At 42.8% G+C, this 16468-nt stretch overlaps 1 protein-coding gene across 2 annotated transcripts in view; it reads left to right on the forward strand.

Moving 5' to 3' along the window:
* Positions 1-16468, forward strand: part of LOC119821466 (high density lipoprotein binding protein) — a 77040-nt gene that overhangs the window by 36856 nt on the left and 23716 nt on the right. For both annotated transcript variants that reach the window (XM_038340508.2, XM_038340507.2), the window contains exons 2-11: positions 3189-3253; positions 4392-4507; positions 6544-6701; positions 7823-8038; positions 11840-12046; positions 12234-12449; positions 13076-13282; positions 14095-14202; positions 15604-15708; positions 16144-16222. In XM_038340508.2, the coding sequence (XP_038196436.1) occupies positions 4432-4507; positions 6544-6701; positions 7823-8038; positions 11840-12046; positions 12234-12449; positions 13076-13282; positions 14095-14202; positions 15604-15708; positions 16144-16222 (1372 nt within the window). In that variant the 5' untranslated portion in view covers positions 3189-3253; positions 4392-4431. The remainder of the gene's footprint in view (positions 1-3188; positions 3254-4391; positions 4508-6543; positions 6702-7822; positions 8039-11839; positions 12047-12233; positions 12450-13075; positions 13283-14094; positions 14203-15603; positions 15709-16143; positions 16223-16468) is intronic.

The raw sequence follows: 16468 nt of genomic DNA on the forward strand, positions 1-16468 counted from the left end.
CGGGTCGGCTTGCGGGCCCGGGTAGCCTGGACTACTAGCTCTCCGAGCGGGCCGCCGCTGTGGGGGAGGGGAGCGACCTGGCCAGGTTGGTGACGTGGGCAACCGAGCCGGCCCCTCCCCCGCACCCCTTCCCCCCCAGCTCGGCCGCACGGGCCCTACGGGCTGTGGACCGGACCTGGGTCAGTGGCGCCCTAGTTCGCGCGGCAGGCTGGGATCTTCACCCGGGGCCCCTATGTCCGGCGCGGTGTCTCGCTACACCTCCACCTGCGGCGTCCGGCTACGTGGTCACTGGAGGACTCCAGGCCCAAGTACTACTTGGATGTGCCCCAGGGTCCATGGGTGAAAAATACATTACGGAAAAATACCGAATTTGGATGAAAGGCTTGGAGGCCGAGCAGGATGCTGTCCCTTTAAGCCTGTCCCCGCCCGCGGGCGCTCTTGGCCGGTGGGAGGGCCATGCTGAGGTGGCATCTGCGAAAGTTCCTCCCAGGCTGGGTCTCTGACTTCCAGTGCTGGGTAAAGCACTAGGCCGGCCTTGATGGTCACAGACTGAAGAGTTTGTGATCTCAGCAGAGCCTGGTTTTATTCTTAATTTTGAAGTTTGTACTCTTGAATATTATTGTGGGGGGGTACCTTCGCAAGACTTCTGGGGACTGTAAAAGTAAACACTTTCAACTTTGGAAGAGAAACCTAAATCACAGCTGAAGGTTTTCATGCTGGAAGTTTTTGGTGCCCTCCATGAGGACTGGTCTAGAGTATAAAAACTTGATTCTCTCTAATGGAGGTTGATAGGATATTCTATTTGGAGCAAGTCTGAATTCTCCTCGCATACTGTTGGCCCTTACATAAGTAGTTGGCACAACTTAGCGCAGGGGAATCAATTTAAATACTTCCTTGTTCAGAAGCAAAAAAAAAAAAAAGGAGAATTCTTCACTTACAGCCTTTTCTGTTTTCTAGATTAACACATTGTTTCAAGCTGCCACAGCCTCACCTTTCTCTTTTGCAGAAGTCCCTGTTGCTCCTTGGTTCTTGGAGGAGTAGAAGAAGCTGTCCCTGGCTTCTACTTATCTTGCTTTATTTAGTTTTAGTGCTGTGTTGAGAACTGACGTTCTGCTGTGTTCTTTTATGCTCTCCGAAGCAAATTGGAATGTCAGAGTTGTAGGTTAGCATTGGGTACTAACTCCAGCGTCCAGTGGCAAAGATGGTTGAGATGGCCTCAGTGCCAGTGAGGGACTGGAGACTCTGAAGAGGAGGGGCTGCACCCACTGTAGGAGACGTAAGACATGTAGCAACCAGAAGAGGAAAGAGTACAGATTTCATCCTGTCTTGACAGAATCTTCACAGGGAGGCAGGGGAACTGGGCTCCCAGGAGCACTCTTTCTTTTTTACTCTGGTGGTATTTGAAAATTAGAATAATACTCAGTGTCTTTCAGTCCTAACTTACATGATTCACTCCACCAAAAAGTCTTGAGCTATCAAATCATAGGCTCCAGTTCTCCTGAAGGTTTTAGCAATGGAGATGCAAAGTGGATGTTCAGCTGAAGTGGCTACTGCGCAGTATGGACATCCAGGTGCAGCAGGTTAGGCCTGTGAATTTTGTCAGTAGAGGTAAAGCAGGTGGGTGTAAAGACAGAAGGACTGTTGCGTAGGTTCTGCTGGTAAACCAGATGCGGGTGGGCTCTCGAACTGTGTGCTACTGGAAACTGGAGGGCATGCACTGACCTTTACTTCTGGAGTAAGTAAAGCTTCTTACTCCAAAGTCTACAGTGGAGATGAAGTCTGTATTTACAAATGGGCATTAGGTATTTATTTTAAATTATGACTTTTAACAGGGTTTTGACTTAATTTTTAAAAAAAGCCTTACCAAATCATAACCTGAACAGAGACTGTTCAGTATATCTTTAATTGTGATCTCTGTGCCCCACTCTGACAAACTTTGAAATCTAGAAACTAGACCCCAGTATGTCTTGTCAACCTGTCTGAAGTTTTCTAGAAGTCTACCCTGCTGTTCCTGGCTGCCAGAGGGTGTCTGTATTTGTCCGGGGCAGTGACAGCAGGCTTAGACATGGAGGTGCTTTTGGCGGTCACTTGGTTTGTTGTAAATACTCCTGGAAAGGGATGCTTAGGTGTGGGGGCATGCTTAAGAGTCTCTGCAGAGACTGTGCTTCAGTCTGCACAAGGCAATATATGGTGTAGGCTTGTGTATTCCTCTGTATCAAGACTAACCCTGTCCTGGAAAGCAGGGGCAATAGTCAGTGGCAGCACAGAGACAAAAACATATAGTTAGGGTCACATGGATGAACCTGGTAAAGTGGGTGGGCATCTGGGTTTAAGAAGTGATAGCAGAACACACTTCAGTCCCAAAAGTCAGGAAGCAGAGGCAGGTGGATCTCTGAGTTCAAGGCTAACATGGTCTACATAGAGAGATCTTGTCTCAAGACCAAAAAAAAAGTATTTATAGAGTAATTTTTGTCCTCCTCGGGTGACCTTGTAATCTTGAAATTTTATGACTTGATTTTTAAATTTTTGTAGATTAGAAGGGACTGAAGGACTTCTACAGGACAATAGCAAAAAAAAAAAAAAAAAAGGAACCGTAAAGTTAACAAGGATTCTTTTGGTTTTGATGTTTTTGAGGTAGGTCTCGCTTTAAAACCCAGTTTGGTCTTGAATGCACAGAGATCCACTTGCCTCTGCCTCCCAAGTGTTGGGAGTGTGCCACTCCTAGCTCTCTCTGTCAAAGAGCCCTTGGGCACTCTTGATAGCTCAAGCACAAGATGTGCATTCTGCTAGGTGCGACAGCTTTACAGCAGAGTCAGTCTGGCAGATCTCAAGGACCCAGTGTACAGATCACTTTTAAGATCCCTTGAAGAATTGTCCTGAGAGTTCTAGATGGTTCAGGTTTTACTGTAATGTGTCTTATTCAAAGTTAATGGCCTAAGACCAGAGCTCCTAAGAGATTTGCCTATTGCAATTACTAGAAACTAAATGTAAAGAATATTTAGTCCCGTTGTTTCTTGAGAGGTGAAAGGATCTAAATTATAAAACATGGATAAGTAACCTTTCTGGTTTTTTTCTTTGTTTGACTTTTGTCTGTTTCTCTCTCTCTCTCTCTCTCTCTCTCTCTCTCTCTCTCTCTCTCTCTCTCTCTCTCTCTCTCTCTCTCTTTCTCCCTCCCCCCGCCATACTAGAAAAAGCTGGCAGGCTGACAGAGGCAACCTCGGGACGGACTTTCTGGCTACTGACCATTTTGCTGGTAAGTTGGAGTATTCTTCATGAAGACTTCTGTGCCTAGGACACAAAGATGTGTGAGTTAGTTCTAGCCTGAACCATCTCCTCTTAGGCTTCTTCTGTGCCATAATAGGCAAATCCATGGCTCTGTGTGCCCTTCAGCTGTGTCCTCTGCCTTGCATCTGTTTTTAGTCCTTTTCTTTTATCAGGAATTATGTTTTGTTTTCAGAATTTGGGTCTTAATATGCTTTAGGAATACTTTGTAAAGTTGGGAAGAGGTTTACATTATTGTAATAAAGTAAGATTTTTTTTGTTTCATTTTTTTGGTGTTTTGTTTTTGATACAAGGTTTCTCTGTGTAGACCTAGCTGTCCTAGAATTCACTCTGTAGACCAAGCTAGCCTCAGAGATCTGCTTGCCTCAGCCTCCTGAGTGCTGGAATTAAAGGTTGTTTGCCATTGACAGCCAGCTGCATAATTTATTAAGTGCTTGCATTTTACCAAGATGTGATATACGTGAGACACTGGTGCATAGTGGTGTAAAGAAAATGAGTGCTTCCTCAATCTGGTGTTGTGAAGCTGCCGAAAATTACAGAAGGGCAGAGAAGCTAACTGTGCCTGAGAATGCTGCATTGCACCATAGATTACAAACAGGGAGCTGGAACCTTCAGAGCCAATGTCCACAGTTGTCCTGGAATAAGGAATGCTGTGCCTTGAGCCAGTTTCCCCTCTTGTGAGTGAATCTCCTCCACACTGGGCTAAAGTGCCCTGTGATAGTCAGCAGGTTGTGGTACTTGGCACAATATGTGGATCTGGTTTACTGACAACATGAAGCACTGTGAGGTTTCTTCCCCACTCCGCCCCCCCACCACTATTGCTGAGATGTTTGAAATGATTATGGCCTCTGGATAAGTTCTTGCATGTCCTAGTTGTAGTAATTGTCATTTTTATGCTTCTTAAAAGGAGGCATATGTTATATGAACAAAATAAGATGGAGATGGATAGCTATTAAGAGAATGATCCTGGGATTGATCTGTAACAAAGATGGGTCAGGCAGGTGGCAGGTTCCAGTAATCCCAGAGTACCCATGATTTGGGGCAGGGGAGGGGGTAACAAGCTGTTACTGAAGCCCTCTTACTCCTCCTTGATTACCTTTCTCTTGTAGTGTCTTACTAGGATTGTGTGGACGTGAGATCAAATCAACCATGAGCTCCGTTGCAGTTTTGACCCAGGAGAGTTTTGCTGAACATCGAAGTGGGCTGGTTCCACAACAAATCAAAGGTGACAGACTACAAGTTTACCTTATTAACTTTGGAGACTGGGCTTCTGCTAATTTATATATTAGTTGGTTGCACGTGGGATTGGACGGGTGTGAGGAATGACTCCAGAAACCGATGTAAATCTGGGCAGTTTCTTAGAAATCCAATTAATCTGACAATTGGCAATGACTGGGATCCTTTACAAAACTGCTGCTCTAATTATGGGGTGCTGAAATACTGACTGTGAGGTGTCCTGAGACATTGCTGAGCTTCTTTGAGGATGAGGGTGAGATGTGACTTCTGTGCTCTTTAAGGCCATTAGCCAAGACGGAGACCAGCACTGGCCAGGGGGTTAGAATGCTAGTCACATAAGCAATTTGGAAGTTTCCAAACCCAGGTTAAATAAAAGGGAACAGGTGAATTTTTTTTCCCAAATATTTTCAGTCAGAAGTTTTGCTGTTTAAACCAGACCAATCTCAAATTCATGATTCTTCTGTCTCTGGGATTGCAGGCGTATACCATTACGCATTTAATACATTTAGCCTAATGTATGTAAAATATTGCCCTTGCAACATCTCAATATAAAAAATATGTACCTTAAAGCCAGCTACTTTATGTTATTTTTCTTTAAATTTTAGTATATATATTTATGCGGGACATTTGATTTGAATGCTAAATTTTTGTACAAACGTCTTTGATCAGGGCTAACAATAAGTAGCCAATAGGGCTCAATAAATAATGGTGCCTACTTGCCAAGCCTTTTACCTGGATTTGATCCCAGCACCTACACAGGTGAAGGAAAGAACTGACTCCTGCAAAGTGTCCTCTAACCTCCATATGCAACTCAACATGCATACATATGCACATACACAAATAAAGATAGATAATATTTTTAATTTTTGATTTATATTTAGATTTTCTAAAATTTTTGAATGAAAAAATAAGTTCTAAGTTGTTAGAACATATTTAAGTTTTCCCTATCATGGAAATGAATATCATTTCTTAATTTTAGAATGAATTAAGCGTTTAAAATTCACTTCTTGGCTACACTTTACCCACTCATTCCTAAGTTAGTGTTGGTCATTCCTAAGACACTGCTGGTTGTCTGGTTCTCAGTGTCTGGGGTCTAAGGGCAGCTGTCTGTAGTTTCTCCTTTCTTAGGAGAGAAATGGCACTTCAAGAGTCCAGCCTCTGTTTATGCCACCGCCATCAGGCTCAGAAGCAGTGAACTTAGACTAGAGTCCTATCTAATGCCAAAGGTCGTCTTGTCCTCTCCATATCTGCATGCCCCGTTGTGTTTTTATTGGGCGCTGCTACTGGTAGATACTGCTTAGCCTTAGGGATACGGGATTATCTAAAACATCCATATAGTTGTTTTTGTGGAGATGATGGTTAAACTAGACAAAAGCATGAACAAATTTGAGCATCATGGACCATGAACATGACTAATAGTCAGGCCCTAATTTCTCCAAGTCTTGCTGTTCCTGTCTTGGCTTGAGAGGCCATCAGAGACAGTTCCCTTGTGAGTTAATTTCACCATTGTACATTACAAAGGGAAATGTGGAAACTTTCTAAAAGCTAATTTTTTGGGGATTTTGGGGTTTTTTTTTTGTTGTTGTTGTTGTTGGTTTTCTTGTTTTTAAAAACAGTGTTTAAACTTGTACTATGTGCCAAGCATTTATAATCATGATTTACTTTTGTACTATTAGAAAATATGAGGACCTAAAAATCTGTCACAAGCTTGCCTTCAAGGGTTTTATACATCTCAGTACTAAAATGGGACTTATATTGTCTTACCTTTCATCGTGGGACCATGTAGAGGGCAAAACATGAACATTTCTGGAACTGGGACTCTCTAGCCCCATCCATTTCTCACACTCAGGATGCTGGCCTGGTGACTCCCTGAGGTTTTTCCCGTAGCTATGAATGAGGAAAGTGTAATAGTAGCCTTGCTCACTCACCGCGTGTTAGTGGGGGTCCCTGCTACGTTTCTGCTGTGTTTGCTCATAGAATGTTGGATTGTAGTTCTTTCCTCCTAATCTGTGTTCTCTGGTCTAGTTGCCACTTTAAATTCAGAAGAGGAAAGTGACCCACCTACCTACAAGGATGCCTTCCCTCCACTTCCTGAGAAAGCGGCTTGCTTGGAAAGTGCCCAAGAACCTGCTGGAGCCTGGAGTAACAAGATCCGGCCAATCAAGGCCTCTGTCATCACTCAGGTAGAAAAACACATTTCTTTTTGCTTTATCTGTTCCGTGTAGGAAGCAAGAAGAACTGATAAAGGGTTTTTGAGTCTGCAGTGATGAGTACACTTTGGGTATGTAAAGTGGAGAAGTCTAAAAGGTTACGATTCTTCCTGTGGAGCACACCCTTCACCATGATCCTCCCACCCAGCCTCCTCCTTGGCGCTCTGGACAACTGGCACACAGTTTGAGATAGGCCATATTTGTTAGATTCATGGGGCCATGTACTTTTCTATTCATTGTAGCCTCTAATTGCTAAGTCTGCCTTTCCTTATCCATATGACAGCCAAAAGCTAATCTGTTGCTGGGCTTTGTGACACCTAGCTAATCTATCACCCAGAAGAGACAGGCAGGTCTCTAGAGTCAGAGGCTAGCCAGAGCTACATAGTAAAACGGATTTATTTAAAAAAAAAAACAAAAAAAAACCATAAAGAGTTAATAGTCTGTTGGTAACAACTAATTTATTTCCTGGTTTCATTTCCCCTTCTCTCTTGAGCTATTGAGCTAAGAGTTGAGTGTAGAACTGATGCCTGGTTATGATAGAAAATTATTACCTATGTAACTATAACTTCTTGTCCTTGTGTGCATAAGCAACTGCCTCTTGATCTTTTCTTTGTGGCCTTGTTGCTATCTTGTCTTGTTAAATGTATCTTTTGAATGGTTCAGACCTCTTTCAGGGATAATTGATCCCTCTTGCTTCCACCACTGCTCCTCCTCAACTCTCCATAAACCCTCCTTGCTCTTTTAGCAGAATTTGTTAAGCTTAAAATTCTTAATGTTGCCTGTGCCCCTGCATCCTGCCTGCTGTTTCCTATCATGGGTTGCTGCTTTCTCTTCAGAAAGGTTTTCTATTATGTCCTTGGTGGTTTTGACCTAGGCACTTGCCTCCCTTTAAATCCTTCACAGGCTTTTTGTTCCTAGTGCTGTTCATTGTTATCTGTACCACATGCCAGCCTCCTATCTTGGAGGATTTCTCCTTACTGCCTTGCCTACGGCACTGCTTAGTGGGTGAAGGATTAATAAATATATATTGCATGTGGTCATTTTTCCTTTTCTTTGATTATTTAACTTTGTCTTTGGGGGTCTTTTCTGAACAGGTATTTCATGTACCCCTGGAAGAGAGAAAATATAAAGACATGAACCAATTTGGAGAAGGTGAACAAGCAAAAATCTGCCTTGAGATCATGCAGAGGACTGGTGCTCACCTGGAGCTCTCTCTGGCCAAAGACCAAGGTCTGTCCATCATGGTTTCAGGGAAGCTGGATGCGGTCATGAAAGCCCGGAAAGACATTGTTGCTAGACTGCAAACACAGGTGGGTGTCACTAGGCCTGGCATCCCAGGTTACTTGACTGATCCTGGTGCAGGCCAGAGGACAGCGACATTTAGAACCTTTCTGATTTTATTCTGATCACTAAATTAATGATAAAACTGGGGTACCTATCAGATCAGCCATTGAGCTTTTTCCAGATTTGAGACACTTAAAAGCAGTGAGCTTGCTAGGTAGGTAGTGATCATCAATTTCTAGACCTCAAACTTGGGAAGTAAATGATCAGATTTTTTTTCTCTATTTCTACCAGTCTGGTACCAGTACTTGGAATTATTTGAGAACGATTAGAATAAAAGGCATTTCTTCAAGGCATTTCTCCTTAAGGCCAAGAAAAAAGCAGAGAATCTTACTAACGTGCCATGTGACAGGTGCCATGCTGTGGGGTTTGTTCAGAGATAGGGGCTACTCACACTTACGGCTGAGCCAAGCTAGTGGGGAGTGATCTTGCTCTGCCACTAATGTAGCCAGCACAGTCTAAGATCGTTCTAAGTTCCAGGTATCATCATGGAATTTGGGTGAAAACAAGCATTGCTTGTGATTGTATATAGCACTGTAACTCATCTATGTTAGGTCCTGAAAAACTGTTAGGAGAATTTTCAAAAGCAAACTCCAAAAATATCATTTTACTTCTAAATAGTATACTGTCTAATGATTGTACTATTATCTTACTTTATATTTATAAAAGAGATGCTAAGGATTTCATATTTGACCCTTGGTTTAGACTTATATCTCTGATGTCTTTCAAGTTGGTTGTTTAAATTAACGTTCATTTGATCGTGGCATCACATGTCTCAACAGTATCTCCCCTACACACACAATGCCATTGATTTGTTAAAAGGTTAGTATTAGTTGCTCTGATTTCCTTTGTCATTTCTTGTGAACTGTTACTGGGTGCTAAGAACTTGACTGCTTTATTTCTTGGTTTGGGGGGTTGTTTTGTTTTGGTTCTGAAACAAGAACTCACTATGTAGCCTTGGCTGTCCTGGAGCTTGTTCTGTCTCCCAAGTGCTGGGATTAAAGCACTTGCCACCATGCCTAGCCTTGAGCTTGATTACTTCATATTCAGCTTGTTTGGTGTGGATACTTGTTATCACAGATGGATTTTGTTGTTTTGTTTCCCATGAACTGATGGTGTGATTGATTACTAGAGTGGGTGTCGTCTGCCTTATTTGTCCTTCGCTCATAGGACTCACTGATGATCTGGCTAAATTCATTAAAAGTTGAAAATGGGGAGGGGGCTGGAGAAATGGTTCAGAGGTTAAGAGCACTGGTTGTTCTTCCAGAGGTCCTGCATTCAATTCCCAGCAACCACATGGTGGCTCACAGCCATCTGGTGCCCTCTTCTGGCATGCAAGCATACATGTGTAGCATACATAGAGGCAGAATGTTGTATACATAATAAATAAATTTTTTTTAAAAAAAAAATAAAGTTGAAAATGTTGGTTTTCAAATGTATGGAGGTGCTGGGGAGATGGTTTTGTGAGGAAAAATACCTACCTGCTGGCAACCTGAATTCAATCCCTGAAACACACACAGTAAAAGGGAAGAATCAATTCCCCCAAGTTGTCCTCCAACAGCACACACATAAATGCCCATAAAATAAATAAAAATGTAATTTTTAAAATAAATCACTCCGTCTGGGGGTGCTGTCAGTGATGGGTGAAATGCTCTTTTTGTTGTTGCTTGGCATCTTTTGTTTTTTGTTTTTTCTTTTTGGTGACAGGGTCTCTATAGCCCTGGCTGTTCCGAAACGCTCTATGTAGACCAGGCTGACCTCGAGTTTAACAAAGATCCACCTGTCTCTGCCTTCCCAAATGCTGGGGTTAAAGGTGTGTGCCACCACCCCCGGCCTGGTAAAGTACTTTAACATGTTCAAGGCCCTAGGTTTGATCCTTAGCATAAATAAATAGTTAACTAATTGAAAAAAAAATAATAATTTTTCTCTTTACTATTTTCTACCATCAGTCTTTAGCAGGTAATTGTCACACTTTAGTACATCTTTGAATTGCATTGTGTTAGAATGTTTGAGGGAGGCGGGCGGATCTCTGTGAGTTTGAAGCCAGCCTGGTCTACAAGAGCTAGTTCCAGGACAGGCTCCAAAGACACAGAGAATCCCTGTCTTGAAAAACAAAAACAAACAAACAAACAAAATCGAATGTTTGAGGGACTGAGTTTAGTTTTTGTTTGGTTTGTTTTTTTGCTTTTTCAGGATAGGGTTTCTCTGTGTAGTCCTGGCCATCCTGTAACTCGCTCTGTAGACCTGGCTGGCCTCCAATACCTGTCTCTACCTCCTGAGTGCTGGGATTAAAAGTGTGTGTCACCATCACCCAGCTAAGTTTAGTTTAATTTTGTTAAGAAATGTTAAATAAATTTTGATCAAAATTTCCAACATTTTTCTGCAATGGCTATAAATATGGCTTCAGGAATGTACTTTCCATTTGCAGCAGGGTTTGTGTGAAAAGTCTGTTATTCTGTCCATTCTTGATGTCAGATTGTTTACCTTGTTCAGTTTGGGGGCATTAACACTATGGAAGGACTTCTCATCCCTTCATCAGGCATAAAAAGTAAATTTTTTCCAGTTTATTGTTAATTTTTAATCTCTATGTTTTGCTCTGGATGTTTAGTCCCTTTATATAGTTAACATTTACTGTTTTTATGTTGAATCATTGTTAGAAAAGCATTTTCTACTTCCAAATCATAAAAATGTTTATCTTTTTTTCTTCCTGCACGTATACGGGTGTCCTTTTTCAGTTTCTGGCTATTTGGGTTGTATTCCAGTCTTGTGAAATACTGGCCCAGGTTCTCCTCTTCCCACATGACTGGTTTGTCATCAGCACTGTTTGCAGAAGGCAGTCCTCCCACTGTGGCCAGAGGCTGTTCTCATCAAGTCCTAATGCCCACAGTAACCTAGGTCTTTCCTGGGCTCCAGGTCATGGTCCATTAGTCAGTCTTTGTACTAATGCTTTCTCACTTCTATCTAGAGTTCACTATTGCTTGGTTTTCTGGTTTCCCCATGCAAGTTTGGGGTGAGAGGGGTGTGTGTAATGTACAGGTGTGTGCACATGTGGGGACCATAGGTTGATATCAGGTATCTTTCTTCACCTCTTTCTGAGATAGGGTGTCTCACTGTACTTAGAGCTCATAGATTACCTAGACTGATTGGCCAGCCAGCCCCCAGGATGCTTTCGTCTTCACTTTCCAGCACTGTGAGCCCATGGAAGTTTGACCAACTTTATGCTCAAAACTCTAGTAATTTTTTTATAATTAGAAAAATTGATACTTTTTGTTATTTAAGCCACCTTTTGTAGCTTGTATGTGATGTTGTAGTAATCTTTCTCATGGTGGGAAAAAGCCAGGGTTTGTAGACGCCTGTCAAGGCGTATACCACTGGACTACACACCCCCATATTACACCTCGTACCTTGCAGTTAAAGTTGTTTTTAAAAAAAAAGACCCAGCTGACTTTTGGAGTCTTTTTTCTTTCCTGTTTGTTAAAAATGGGAAGAAGAATTTAATATTTAATGAAATAGTGGTTTTCCCATGCAGTCAGATGTTTTCTTTCTCATAATAAAGAAGTCTGCATAATGGTGTGGCCCTGGTTTGGACCAGGGTAGGCTCCCTGTGATCATGACATGGTGTTTGAGCTCTCATGGTTATAAGGCGATGGATGAGATAGCTTTCTCACGCATTCTAATTAAGGAATAAATATCTTAGAAGAATGTGCTTTATCAGAACCCTGGGTAATTTTTTTTGTTTGTTTGTTTTGGGTTGGTTTGTCCTGTAACAGGCCTCAGCAACTGTTACCATTCCTAAAGAGCACCATCGCTTTGTCATTGGCAAAAACGGAGAGAAACTGCAAGATTTAGAACTAAAAACGGCAACCAAAATCCAGATCCCACGCCCAGATGACCCCAGTAATCAGATCAAGATCACTGGCACCAAAGAAGGCATCGAGAAAGCTCGCCATGAGGTCCTTCTCATCTCTGCTGAGCAGGTGAGCCCTCTGAGTGGCCTGAACCCCTGCACTCTGCAACATATCCAGCACCAGCCTTGTTTCTAGTGTGCTACCACTTTCAAAAGGAACTAGAGGCGCCGTGTATATGTGAGGCCTTGACTGTAATTTTGGCAAGCTCTGCTGTTTCAAGGTGTTCTTATCAGTCAGTTCATTCTGCCCTTTCCAGGACAAGCGTGCTGTAGAGAGGCTAGAAGTGGAGAAGGCCTTCCACCCCTTCATCGCTGGGCCGTACAATAGACTTGTGGGCGAGATCATGCAGGAAACAGGAACACGCATCAACATCCCTCCACCCAGTGTTAACCGGACAGAAATTGTCTTCACGGGAGAGAAGGAGCAGCTGGCTCAGGCTGTGGCTCGTATTAAGAAGATTTATGAGGAAAAGGTGCAGTATGGAGGTGGCAGAACTGGGGAACAAGAACAGATAATGGGATTTTAGTTGTACACCCTTTTGCCCTTGAGCACAAAGCTGTGTTCAGTACTTGATGGCTACAATTCCCTCCTGTAGGGTATGCTGTAGGCTAGTGTCCTGGTTTTCTGTGTGTGTCTTTTCTCAGGATCTGTGACCACACTGGTAGGTTGCTGCCATAGGATTGGTGCATACTTTTTAGAGGTGACTTGTAGCTTATTCTGACTTTGAGGTATGAAACCTTTTCCTTATTTGGAAAAAGCAGGGTGGGAGTATAGCTCTGTGGTAGAGCACACTTGTCTAACAAGGAAAAAGCCCTAGGTCAAGTCCCCAACACCACAAAGAAAAAAAAAAAGAGAAGAAAAACGGAGAAAGCAGTTATTTATGCAAGTGTTCAGGGTTGACATTAACATCCTTAAAGGTGACCAGACTTGGGAAGTCCAGACACCTGAGAGGAGAATTTCTGGGGGAGCTGGTTATGGTCTTCACTTACTGAGAACCACATCTAGGTCCCCAGCTTGCCTTGTTGGTAGTGACATCTGTCCATACTGCCTGTGTCTCCTATCTCTCCTGCTGACTACCTTTCTGGTGCTCTTCATTAGAAGAAGAAGACTACAACCATTGCGGTGGAAGTGAAGAAATCTCAGCACAAGTATGTTATTGGGCCGAAAGGCAATTCATTGCAAGAGATCCTGGAAAGAACTGGAGTTTCTGTTGAGATTCCACCCTCAGACAGCATCTCCGAAACTGTGATACTTCGTGGAGAGCCTGAAAAGTTAGGACAGGCATTGACTGAAGTCTATGCCAAGGTAGTTCCCTCTAAGTGTGCTTTGATAATTTCTGGGGGCCCATTATGGACTGGCTGTTTGTTAGTATAACCTGGAGACCCAGACACAGTGAAATGTGTCAAATGGGGGGGGGGGGGTGGAGACACTCACCACTGAATTCTTTGTATGTGTTCATATGCAAATGCATGTGTATGTGCTAGTGCATGCTTGTGTGTAGAGGCCAGAAGACTGTCTTGGGGTCATCACTCAGGAGGTGAGACAGTCTGTTGACATAGAACGTCCATGAGGGCTGGGCTGGCAGGTGACACAAGCCCCAGAATCTTTATGTCCACGATTCTACTACTATGATTACAAACATAAATTACCCTGTCCATCTCTTGGGACCAAAATAGGTCCCTGAGCTCACACAACAAGTACTCCTGACTGAGTACTTGTACTGAGTACTGAGTACCCCAACCCCACCTCTGTACTTTTTTACATGAGCAGTTTGATAGCTTTGGAGCCTGTCGTGGAGCTTGCTCTGTAAATCAAGCTGGCTTTGAACTCACGTAGATCCACCTGCCTCTGCCTCCCTGGAATTAAAGTGCTGGAATTAAAGCTCCCAAGTGCTGGAATCACCGCTTGGTGACTTTTTGTTTGTTTTTAAATAAGGTCTGACTGTTCGACCAGGCTAAAACTCTTAAAACATCTCCCTGCCTCCGTGTCTTCACTGCTAGGATTAAGGGGATGCACCATCACACCTGATTTGACATTTGTTTTAACATAAAGTCTACAGACCCATAACATACCATAAGATCTACAGACCCATAACTGTTTTTCTGTTTTTGTCATAGGCCAACAGTTTTACCGTTTCCTCAGTCTCTGCCCCTTCCTGGCTTCACCGTTTCATCATTGGTAAGAAAGGGCAGAACCTGGCCAAAATCACTCAGCAAATGCCAAAGGTAGGGAAACATTTTTAACCTGGTATTTTGAAACTGCCTGTTATGGTTTTGTTTTTGCTATTTGTCCTGTGGATGCTTTGAAGACCATAGAACAATATCAAGCTTCATTTACCCTGTTGATACAGTCAACTTCCACTAATAACTATGGGAAAGCATAATAAATGTCTTTAGGTATATGTATCATTTTCCCATCTTTGTAACCAGAAACTGAAGAAGGGCACTAAAAAAGAAATCCCACACTAGCTCAGGACTGAGTATAATAAAGGATTTATTTAGGGGTGGACTCACAGATCACTAGCCTCTTCACAAACAAGTAACAGGAACCGAATCACACCGCTGGAAGAGCGCAAATGTGTGCTTTACATCAGCATATATAATATAAGAGGCCACACCCAAGTGGGCGGGTAACTTAAAGGCTACTGGCTTTAGAAATTCCTACAGCAAGAGATGGTTTTTTCATTAATAGGTTTAATAAGTGTCTTAACAATTTAGTAATTATGTTATAATTTTGTAATGATTTGAAGAACACTTGGAAAGGGACTTAAGTGTGTCATCATCTGTCTTATACTGTTGTCCTTACAAAGAGGCAGCAGAGCTTTATTCCTAGTTTGTTGACATGAGTATTGTTTGTCTTACCTGTCATTTCAGTCTTCCTAGCCTGAGAATTACTAATGATTACTTAGATGTAGGCAGACTGCTCTCCCTTTCCAACTACCTTACCCTTTGTGTGTTACAAACAGCACAAGATACTGACCTGCTCGAGTGAAAAGTGAGTTTTACTCCATCACTTTGTTTTCAGAACTTTTGTCCTTGGCTGAGTAAATATCTTAGCCACTAAGACATTTGCTGAGAGAGTATGAAGACGAGAATGTGGATCCTCAGAATTCTTATACACGCCAACTAGGCATGGCAGCAGAATTTATAATTCTAGTCTCAGAAAGTAGAAACAGGATCCTCAGAGCAAGCTCTGGGTTTCATTGAGAGACCCTGCCTCTTGAATAAGATTCCTGACATCTGCTTCAGGTCTCTACAGACAGATACTCACATGGGTTTATACACAGAAATGAAGAAAAGAAAACAAACAGATACTGTCTTTGCCATCTTTTTCTCTTTATACAATCAAAGTGAAGTCTGCCTTCCCAAAAGGAAAACAATTCCTGAGACCATGAACAGTGGTGATGTCTGTACATACTGAGGGCAAGCATACTGTGAAGGGCTTCCCAGCTCCTAGTCTCAGCAAAAAGAAGGTATATCAGAGCTTGGGCCATGATGTATAGTGCCATCCTTCAACCCTTCATTTCAGTTCTTTGTGTTGGTGGATGAGCCCCTTACTATCAGTGCAGTACATAGCAACTGTGTTATTTGGCCTTGGCCATTCCTTCCCTCATTTTGGTCTGGTAGGTTCACATTGAGTTCACAGAAGGTGAGGACAAGATCACCCTGGAGGGCCCCACGGAGGATGTGAGTGTAGCCCAAGAACAGATTGAAGGAATGGTCAAAGACCTGGTAAGTAGAACATTGCTGGTTACAGGGAAGGCTCTGTCTGGTAGGGTGGAGACAGGTAGAAGTCTTGTCATTCAGGACTTACACGGGTGTCATGATGATGGAAGAGTAGCCTTGTGTGTGTAACAGGTTCTGAAACACAAGATGACTGAGGTCCCATGGGTGAAAGAAACTACTTTGAGGGTACAGCACTTCTTAGTTGTTGAGATAGGGCAAGTCCTGCTGGGTGTGCGGTGGTACACACCGGGGCAGGGACAGATGGGTCTCTGTGGAGTTGGAGGCCGGCATGGTCTACTTAATGAGTTCCAGGACATCCAGGGCTACATAGAGAAACTTTGTCTCAAAAAAAAAAAAAAAAACAAAAAAGAAAGAAAGGGGGAGAAGAAAGGACAAAAAGCGAAAAGCATTCATCTGTTTAACTTTATGCTTCCTTTGTAGATTAATCGGATGGACTATGTAGAAATCAACATCGACCATAAGTTTCACAGACACCTCATTGGAAAGAGTGGAGCCAACAGTGAGTAAGGCTTGATGGGTGGTGGCAGGGCTCTAATACACTGAAGCCCTGAGAAGGAGAACCTCAATGCTGAGGACCCTCATGGTTTTCCTGCGTTAGCCTCCTGGGTGCTGCTGTGAATAGAAATTTGATTCTGCAGCTTTATACATCTTCCTAAAGAGACTGCCTTTCCCTTTTGCCCAAGATAAATTGTCACTTTCAGAATCAGCCTCTCTAGCTAGAGACTGTATTTTTTACTTTCCATCC

Source organism: Arvicola amphibius, chromosome 8 (assembly GCF_903992535.2).
Source record: "Arvicola amphibius chromosome 8, mArvAmp1.2, whole genome shotgun sequence".
In the NCBI taxonomy this organism is placed as follows: Eukaryota; Metazoa; Chordata; class Mammalia; order Rodentia; family Cricetidae; genus Arvicola; species Arvicola amphibius.